General features: G+C 42.5%; 1 protein-coding gene across 6 annotated transcripts in view; it reads left to right on the forward strand.

Annotated features, from left to right (window-relative positions):
- ZC3H13 (zinc finger CCCH-type containing 13) overlaps positions 1 to 10,499 on the forward strand; it is a 64,610-nt gene that overhangs the window by 24,906 nt on the left and 29,205 nt on the right. For 4 of the 6 annotated variants that reach the window (XM_019524191.1, XM_019524190.1, XM_019524194.1 and 1 more), the window contains 4 exons: positions 3,425 to 3,598; positions 5,498 to 5,808; positions 7,424 to 7,888; positions 9,320 to 9,502. In XM_019524191.1, the coding sequence (XP_019379736.1) occupies positions 3,425 to 3,598; positions 5,498 to 5,808; positions 7,424 to 7,888; positions 9,320 to 9,502 (1,133 nt within the window). The remainder of the gene's footprint in view (positions 1 to 3,424; positions 3,599 to 5,497; positions 5,809 to 7,423; positions 7,889 to 9,319; positions 9,503 to 10,499) is intronic. The other 2 variants (XM_019524192.1, XM_019524193.1) reach the window with 1 other exon arrangement.

Here is a 10,499-nt window from a genome sequence, read left to right on the forward strand (position 1 = left end):
GAGGGGAGGGGAGAAACGGTGGGGGAAAAGAAGAATGTTAAGAGGTCAGGTCAGGCAGGTACCTGGTGAATCAGATGGCAGGCAGGTTGTAATGTCATAAATCCAATGTCTATATTCAGTCCATGATTTTTTGTATCCAGTAGATTTAGGAAGTGAAGTTTATAGGCTCATCTACATAAGGTGTTTTGTAAGTTCCCTTTGAGGGTTATAACAGAAATAAGAGAGGGAATTGATTGTCATGTGCAAAGTGTGCCCCTACAGGTAGTTGGGTATTCTTGTCTTTGATAGATTTTTGGTGTGTGCTCATTTTAGTGCACAGTTGTTGTTTGGTTTCTCCTGCGTATTTTCCTTCAGGGCATTTGGTGCATAGAATGAGATCTGTAACACTTCTGGAGGTCCAGGTTTAAGATCCAGAAATAGTGATGGTTCTGTTGTGGGGTATAGGTATAGTGGGGGTGGTGGAGATGTTGCCAGGTTTTGCATTTCTTGTTCTGCCATGATCTGGATCAGGGGTGGGCAAAATGCAGCTTGCGGGCTAGATGCAGCCCACCAAGCCACTATGTCCAGCCCATGGAGCCCCTAAAAAATTTAGAAAATTAATATTTTTCTGTCCCTGGCTGCCCATCATGTGGCCCTCGATGTCTTACCAAAACTCAGTAAGCAGCCCTCTACCCAAAATAATTGCCTGCCCCTGGTCTGGATCCATTCTGTGTGGTTTGGATCATAGGAAGTTTGCTTCTTGTGATGAGGTTAGCGAGGTTTGGTGCTTGTTTCAAAACTAGGATGGGTGGTTTTCTTAAAGATCTCTTTAAGAAAAAGGTCGTCTTTTAGTATGGGTTGAAGTTGTTTCAGGATTTTACGTGTAGGTTCCAGAGAAGGGTTGTATGTCATCACTAATGGTGTGTGATTAGTGAGGATTTTCTTTTTGTACCGCATCAAATCTTCATGTGGTATCCGGGTGGCTCTTTCAGAAGTGCAGTCTGTCTCTCTGGAGGAGTGTCCTTTCTGGCTGAGAGCTTTTTTGAGATTTGTTAGGTGTCAATCACAGGTATTCTCCTTGCTGTAAATTCAGTGGTATAAGAGAGCTTGGCTGTAAATTACAGCTTTCTGGTGTGTTTAGGGTGTTTGCTTGGCGTGTTTAGGTAAGGGGGCTGGGGCACATGACTTCTGAGGACAGGCTGAGGGAACTGGACTTATTTAGTCTAGAGAAGAGAAGACTGAGAGGGGATTAAATAGTGGCCTTCAACTACCTGGAAGGTGATTCTGAAGAGGATGGAGATGGACTATTCTCAGTGGTGGCAGATGACAGAACAAGAAGCAATGGTCTCAAGTTCCAGCAATGGAAGTTTAGGGTAGATACTAGGAAGAACCTTCTCACTAGGATGCTAGTAAAGCACTGGAACAGGCTACACAGATTGTTGTGGAATCTCCAGCCTTTGAGGTTTTTTAAGACTGGACTAGACACCCTTGGCTGGGATGATCTAGATGGGGCTGGTCCTACTTTGAGCAGGGGGTTGGACTGGAAGACCTCCAGAATGTGGAGGGACCTCCATGAGGTCCCTTTCAACCCTAATTTTGTATAATTCTTTGATTCTGTGACATTTATTAACAAGCTAAGGAAGTTCAGACTAGATGCAAGTACTATAAGGTTGATACATAACTGGTTGGATCATCATGCTCAGTGAGTAGTCCTCAGTGGCTCAGTGTCAAGTTGGAACAAGGTATCAAGTAGCATTCTTCGTGGTTCTGTCCTGAGTCTGGTGTTGCTAAAAAAATAATTTTTATTAATGATTTGGACAGTGGGATTGAGTGTGCACTTAGCAATTTGTGGATGACTCCCAAGTGGGTTGAGTTGCAGACACTCTGGAGAGTAGGATCCACAGTGATCTGGATAGACTGGAAAAATGTTTCACAGTCAAGCGGATGAGAGTTGACTAGGACAAGTGCAGTCCTGCACTTCAGATAGAATAATTGCATGCACAAATACAGACCAGGAAATGATTGGCTAGACTACAGTATTGCAGAGAAGGATCTGAGGGTTATAGTAGATCATAAGCTGATTATGATCCTTGTAGCAAAAAAGACCAGCAGCATACTTGGCTGTATTAACAGGAATGTCACTTGCAGATCAAAAGAAGTGATTTTTTTCCTACTCTGATCATCGTTAGTGAGGCCTTGTCTGGTGTGTTGTGTCCAGTTTTGGTCCCTACACTTCAAGAAAGATGTGGGCAGATTGGAAAAAGTCCAAGGGACAGAAACAAAAATAATTAAGAGGCCTGAGAAGCATGACTTATGAGGAAAGGCTGAAAGAACTAGGGTTATTTAGTTTGGAGAAGAGAAAACAGAGGGGAAGAAGGAACTTGATAACGGTCTTCATATTCCTGATGGATGATTATAGGGTGCATAGAGATGGGCTTTTTATATGTGGCCATAGGAGACAGAATGAGGGGCAATGGCCTTAAGCTGCAGCACAGGAAATTTAGGTTGCAGATTAGGAGGAATTTTCTGTTTGTAGGTTTCCATTTAAAACAAATGCGTGCTTACTTGTGTTCTCCCCAAACCCTAGATCCATCTGGTTTTATGTGTAGATAGTGGATGGATGGATGGATAGTGTGTGTATGTATGTGTCCATATAAAAATAGATGTTAAGTATGTATTTAGCGTATTGACAGTTGAGTTTAGGAAAACCTGTAAATCGTATGCGTTGTGAGTTGATAAAAATAAAAGCTCTACATTTATCCAAATAGAAATGCCACTGTATCAGTACCTTGTACTTATTTAGTTAGCTTTGAAGCAGCTCTAATGTAATAGCCTGTACTTAGTTCCTTGTGCTTTTGGGATGAATTGATAGCAGTGGTACTTCCAAGGTACTGGCTGCAGCTTTCTATAAAAAGGGCAGTGTTCTTTATGTGTTGTGTTTCTTCTAAAGGTACTTAAAAGGTACTGAGGACAAATTATGGCACATTCTTCTGAGGGTCTATAACAAGGCAAATGATGGTTGCAGTTGGTATCAGATTTTTCCATCTTTCCAGGAACCATGATTAGTATTTGAAAACTTGTCTGTGCACTTCAAGTTTTCAGTAAATTTCTGACTTTACAGAAGTTATTAAATGAGGGCAGTAAAAAAAATCCTGATCATACAAATGTCAGAGCTGTAGAAGGGTGTTCAGTCTTGCGTTGTATAGTACAGTTAATGAGAGAGTTCTGGAACTAAATAAGACAATAAATTATGTAGCTATTTCTTCAGCTCTGTACGATGGAGGTAATTTCTTATCTGAAACCACAAATGAACAAATTATTCTATCAGAAGTAATTCTTTATCTTTTAGCACAGGTGCTGTCTTGGGGTTGTTTTTAATCTCTTGGAGATGTACTGAATGCCATATTGTGCATATTGAACAAGCTGCTACTTGTATGTTTCCCAGGGATCCTTCTGAAGGCTCCCATAGACAGAAGCGTTCTCCTAGTCCTGCAGATCATTCTGGCAGCAATTCCTCCCCTTCCAGAGAGTATTCACCGCCTGCTGCAAGGCGAAGACAGGCCTCCCGAGCTCCAGCCAAGTCAACCACTCACAAACATAATTTTTCACCCTCTCGCAGGTGGGAGGATAATCGCATAGTTTCTATTTCCCTAAACAGTTCTAACTTCAAACAAGATTTCTTCCTAGCATGGCAGGAAAATTTCTAGTCGAGCTGTATCTTTTTTGGAGGAAGTTGAAGCTTTTGATGTAGATTTCTTTACTCTAGTAGAAGTGTTAAAAAACCCTGTTCTAATTTTCTGCATTTTAAAGAACTTAACGTGAGCAACTCTGAATCATTGCTTGCTAAAGAGCCCTGCTCTTGCAAACTCCTTTGTTTGCTTAATGTTAAGTAGATGAATAGTCCTGTTTCCTCACTTGAATTACACGTAAGAGTTTGCAGCACTGGGGCCTAACTTTTCTAAAGTCTTAGACAAAGAAGGGTGTCTCAGTGATGGGTCATGCCTGGGGGCCTACCAAATGCATGGCGGAAATGGGGTACACAGCAGCTCCTTTAATTTTCATGTTCCCTGTGTGCCCCTTCCCCCCCCCCACCTTGTTTGGCAGAGGGGCCCACCACTCCCTTCTTATCAGCAGAGAAGCTAAAACCATGGTTTTAAATATAGTGTGGTTTTTGCCTCCCTGTCGGTCAGCAACAAGCATTGGGGCTGCCAGGGCCCCTCAGCCAGTCACTGGCAGGAGGCAAAAATACAGCCACATTTAAAACCACAGTTTTCACCTCCCCACCGATCAGGAGTGAGCTACAAGTGCAGCCCCTCCACCAATCGGTGATGGAGGGGCACGCTGAGGGAACCTGCAAGGTTAAAGGAGCTGCAGTGTACCCCACTTCCGCCATAAATTCAGTAGGTCCCTAGTCATGTCCAATAGATAGAATTCAGAAATACAAAAATAAGAAGCCAGCTTTACAGACCACAAACAGAGACAATGCCTATGGTGTACCTAAATAAAATAGAGTGCATCCAAAGAAAAAATGTGTAAATTGTTTGTCTTGTTACCATGAAACCTTGACCTTGATGAATAAAATGGCCAGACCTGAGGAAAAATGTTTCAGAGTAATCAAGTGCTTGTCTATTCATTTGTGCCTTATTGCTCTGAAATCTGTAGTTTTTTTGAAAATGATTGTGCTCTTGATTAATCTAAAGCAGGGGTTTCAAAGATATGGCTCACGGTCAGGTCAGGTCTGGCCTGCGAAGCCTGCAGTACTGCCCACAGGTCTCAGACTAGATCTGGCATGCTGTATGCCAGGGGTGGGCAAAATGCAGCCCGTGGGACAGATGTGGCCTGCCAGGCCATTCTATCTGGCTCGCAGGGCCCCTAAAAAATTTAGAAAATTAATATTTATCTGTTCTTGGCTGCCTGTCATGCATCCCTCGATGGCTTGCCAAAACTCAGTAAGTGGCCCTCTGCCCAAAATAATTGCCCGCCCCTGGTATATGCGGTACATGCCTGGACCAGCCCTGTATGTGGAGTCAGGCCAGACCTGGTCCTTGCATGTGGCACCCATGGTGCTGGACTGGCATGTGCACTGCACGCAGCACACAGAGGGCTGGATTGGTAAACGTGCTGCATGCAAAAAACTCCACGTGCAGGGTTGGGGACTGGCTCAACACTACTTATCTGGCCTACAGATAGCCCTGTGCTACTCATCCAACCCCCAGGGCCAGATGAGTTTGACCCCCCGATCTAAAGTTTTGACTGTGGGCATCAAGTAGTTAACCATCTCATACAGTCTATTTATATATAAGCATGAGAGGTGATCACTTAAAATATTGTAGAAATAACATGGCATTATTTTTCTTAGGTGGATTAAAAGGGAAGAATGTAGAAATGCCTACTTTTTTTCTTTCATTCTATACATTGAAGTAGTAGTAGTAGTAGAATAATAATAACCCCTCCCCCCCACTTCCTTATATTATTATAACATGCTACATACATGACTTTTTAATGATGTTTCCTGTAGGTCTGCTTCCCCATCGGGTCAACATCATTCTCCCATATCCTCTCGACATCATTCTTCTTCATCGCAGTCAGGCTCCTCTGTTCAAAGACACTCCCCTTCTCCACACCGCAAAAGAACTCCTTCTCCATCCTACCAAAGGACAGCTTCCCCACCAGTGAGGCGTTCGTCCTCTCCTTATCCCCCACATTCTTCCTCTTCTCCTCAGAGGAAGCGAAGTCCTTCGAGGCATCGATCTCCTGGGAGAGAAAAGGGAAGGCATGATCGTGACCGAACTTCACAATCGCGTGATAGACGCCATGAAAGGAGAGATGGTATGATCGAGAATACGTATTTCACAAATATTTTATATTGCCTCCAAAATGTGGTTGACTTTAAAAATTTTAAAACCTGAAGTTAATAAATGTACTAATCATCTTGGAACCCAGTCAGCAAGAAGCCAAGAAGAAGCCCTAGAGTCATAAGTAACTGTTGCTCCCCTTTTCCACAAGGACCATAAGCATAACGTCCCACCCTTCCTAATTGCTCACTCAACTGTTTTTTAATGATGACTAGTGGATTGTGTGCAAAGAAAAAATATAGCAATCCCTCAACTAGAAATCTGTCATCGCGTTTGGATAATTTTTGATGAACAAAAATGCCATTTTGTCCCAAAGAAGTCATGTGAAGAACACATTTATTAGAGGTTTTGTTTTTTTAGACCAGCCATAAAAACAGGAGCATGCTGTGATAAGTCAGGGGTTAACATAAGTAGAGAACATAAAATTCAGTAGTATGGTCGCATCCATAGATCCCATTTTTTGTGTGTGTACATAATAGTGAAAAGGGGAAACTACCACAAGAAAAGTGTTTGATCTCTGTGTCCTGTTCATTATTCCTGTCCCAAAGTTGTGATGAGTCTTCCTGATACATTTGGAAGTAATTGAATATATTCTATCTGTAAACCATTAAATTTCATACTTTGTGGAATCACAAATTCAAATCCATGGGGGAGATTTTTTTTTAAAGCTATAAAAGTATAGCTACAATTTGTGCCTTTGCAGATCTCTGTGGATTGTGCTTTTGGGTCAGAAACCCAATTTGGTAGGGTGTTTGGTTTTTTTTAAGTGACTTTGTTTGTTTGATGCTTGGAATTTAATATTGTAGACCGAGGTAGGCAATGGTTTTTGGCCGGAGTGCCAAAAAACACCACAATGCCTACCTCAGAAGGTGCCAGAGTGCTGGCATGGCAGAAGAACAAAATGAGGGCAAGGGGTACATGTCAGGATGCCCTACTGCCCCTTGCCCCCCAGCCAAAGCCCCTGCCCCACAGCCTGGGCTCTGTGGCTGCCAGCAGCTACCCTGGCTCTGGGGGCTTGCTGCAACATCCCAGCTGCCTGCTGGGAGCAGCCCCGGATCCCAGCTGGCAGCAGCTCCCCAGAGCTGGGGCCGGCTGCAGCCAGGAGGCTCCAAACAGCCCGGGCTCTGGGAAGCTGCAGCAAGCAGCAGGCAAGCTGCAAACAGCTGTACCGGGCTCATCACCTCCATGCAGGGAGCTGGGGAGAGACCTGGGCTGCGCTGCCTCAGGCCCCTACCCCACAGCCCGCTCTGAGGTGTGCCTGCGTGAGCCAGTGTGGAGCTGATCCCAGAGCCTGGCACAGCTGTTTGGAGCCTTCCGGCTGCAGCCGGCCCTAGCTCTGAGGAGCTGCTGCCAGCCAGGATCCCAGGCTGCTCCCAGCAGGCAGCTGGGACACTGCAAGCCCTGCTGGGAGCAGCCCAGGCTCCGTCGCTGGCAGCAGCTACCTGGAGCTGGGGCTGGCCATGGTGTGCCAAGCAAAATGGCCTTGTGTGCCACGCTCGGCATGTGTGCCAGGGGTTGCCAACCCCTGTTGTAGACTTTGCTCAGACTGAATATTGACTTTAAGTTTGCTTTTATATCTATTTTTCCAGAACCTAGAGGAAAAAGAGAAAAAGACAGAGAAACCAGAGAGGAACGAGATTATGATCAAGAGCAGAGTACCTCCAGAGATCACAGAGATGACCGAGAATCTCGTGATGGAAGGGATCGTAGGGAAACCAGAGATAACAGAGACCGCAGGGAGCCAAGGGAATCCAGAGACGCTCGAGATACCAGGGATACCCGGGATTACAGCAGAGATAACAAAGATGGCCGTGATCAGAGAGATTCACGTTCTACACGTGATACCCACGACTACAGAGACCGAGAAAGTCGTGATGCCCATAAAAAGGACGATCAGTACCAGGAGGATTCACGCAGTTATGGAAGATCTCATGGCAGAGAAGACAGTTCCCGTTCTGAAACAAGGAATGACTCTAGAAATGAATCTAGAAATGAAAGCCGAAGTGATCGGACTGGCAGAAGTAGAGGCAGAGGTCCAGAATTATCTGACAAGGGTACTATTTCATTTAAAATAGTCTTTTTACTAATGGGGATTGGAAACTGATTTTCCTTATGTTATTTCACATTGAATTGCTGCCAAATAAGTTCATGCTTTTAAAGCTATATGCAGGTCTATGTTCATTAACATAAAACTACTCTTCCTTAACTCTATATCAATTCTGAGTTCCCCATTCATTAAAATAGTGTAGCATCGGCATTCTGCCATGCTGCTTAAAAAAATAAATTCTGTACCACTCTCTTTAATGTATTTGCAACTTTAGGTGCTCCCAAGGGCCAAACAATACAAATAAGATGCTGAAGTATAATAAGAGACTTGCATGTAATGAAAGACTAGCAAAGGCAGTCTTTAAACATAAGCATATTTCCTTCCCCCTCAAACGTGCCTTCATGCCCAAACTGGTACTTGCATATAGCTTCTGTCATGTTTACTGAGAATTGAAGGTCCTGCATGTTTTACGTGTCTTTAAAATGATTAATTTAATGTAACTCATACTTGAAGAACTGGTAGGTTTTTCTTCGTTATCAATATTTGGTGTTGTTTGTTTGTGGTTTTGGTTTCTCAGTTTTCTTTGTAACATTTCCTTAAAAAAAGCCTCCATTTTGAAGAAGAACCAGCCTATATTTGCAGCTTATCCTGATAACTTTTTCTGCACAAAGTCTGTAGGATTACATTTTCCTAAGGACGAATTTCAGTTTTCTCTCACTAGTTGGAAATACCCATATCCTAATGAGAGAACATTGGTTGCTCCTGATAAAAAGTATGTTATTTCAGTGTGGTATATTTAGTTTGCAGTTGTCTGGAACCAGAAGTACAATATTGTATTTCTGCTTTTGAAAAGTTAATTTTATTTGAGAAACTTTTTTGTACTATATACAGTATCAGACTTGATAGCGATACATTTTTAAGCCCTGGAAATGAGTAAAGCTTTGAAAAACATTGTGTGCCAGGAGGGTTTTTGGTTGTAGCCATGTTGGTCTAAGGACATAGGCAGTCAAGGTTCTTTGGGTAAATGTGATATCTTTTATTAGACCAACAGAGTAATTGGAAAAATGTTCTTTGCAAGATTTTGGGTACAAGAACCCTTCTTTGGGCATAGGGAGTTTCTGCTGTTCTGAGATCTCCAAGTAATGAAAGAAGATAGAAATGTGACAGGAGGTCAGACCTGTTACACTTTTAGCTTTTTATTCCTTGAAGATCTCGGAACAACAACAGAGAATCCATAGGCCTGAAGATGGGTGCTTGTGCCTGAAAGCTTGCAAAGAACACTTTCCCAACTTCTGTGTTGGGAAGAATTTTGAATGCAGTTTATTTTAGTTTTAGTATTTTAGCTGAATAATAGCATAATATACTTGAATTGATATTAAACGTCAGTGAGTTTTCTTAAGCATGTGCTCTTTTTTGCATGGATATATTTTTTTTTTAGGAAGTCGGGGAGCAAGAGGGTCTCAAGTTGACAGTCATAGCAGTAGTAGCAATTACCATGACAGCTGGGAATTGCGAAGTGGCTACCCTGACCGGGATCGCTATGACAATCGAGAGCAAGCAAGAGATTCATCCTTTGAAAGAAGACATGGAGAAAGAGATAGGCGTGACAACCGAGAGAGAGGTATACACGTCTAATTTATATATAGACAGCTGATTTGATATCTGATTCTGACATCAATCTTGTACTGATGTTAATGTAAATTAGCTTTCTTAGCAAGATTGCTCATTAGCACACTTATAACTATATTGTTTTTTCCCCTCCCCCTACTAGTTTATGGCAATCTGACTACTGATTTTACACAACCAGTACATATTAAGCAAACTGAACTTCAAGAGATTTCTTTGTAAACTGGTTATATTAAAATTGCATTTTACTGTTTTGATACCCAATAGATTTTACCTACCTATACATGAGAATTTGCCCAACATTGCATTTTACTGCCACTGTTGTTTTTCCATATAGAAACATACATTTATCTTTTGTGTCTTTAAATTTGCAGTTGTGAAGGTCTAGTTAACCTTGACTAGCTACTAAAGTAAGGCACAGTTTAATTCTGTGATTAATACAGTATGAAATTTTATTGGCCAAGAAATTTAATATTGATTAATGTTGCTGTGGTCAGTACCAAATAGCTAATAAATCTTGGTACAGATGCTGGTGCGGGTGAGAAGACAATCGTCTTCATAAGATTGAGTTTTTGGGCTTGAGACATTTCACTCTTATAACAGAATGAGCACTGAAGTTGTCTCTAAAAGAGTACAGTTTTGCCAAATAGTCTAAAGAGTGCTCCTAGGGCAGTGCAATGCCTTACAGATTCCCAAGTGCTGAACAAGCACGAAGTACCAGAATCACTATATAGCCACATTAACACAGTGCTCTGTCCAAGCTAAGTGCAGTCCTAATTACAGGCACTGTGATAAGATGGCTGTACTGTTCCCAGTACCTAAGATAGCTCATTCAGAGTCTGTGCAAGTATCTCTGCACAGCATGATTCAGTGTTGTGGAGACAAAACTTTAAAGTTCGCTTCTGAAACAGTACTTGACCACTTCTTCAGTAAGACGACAGATGGAGGCAAAAACAGAATTTTGGGGTAGTGGAAAGACTAAAATATACAGT

Source organism: Gavialis gangeticus, unplaced genomic scaffold (assembly GCF_001723915.1).
Source record: "Gavialis gangeticus isolate Ggan-Ray unplaced genomic scaffold, GavGan_comp1, whole genome shotgun sequence".
In the NCBI taxonomy this organism is placed as follows: domain Eukaryota; kingdom Metazoa; phylum Chordata; order Crocodylia; family Gavialidae; genus Gavialis; species Gavialis gangeticus.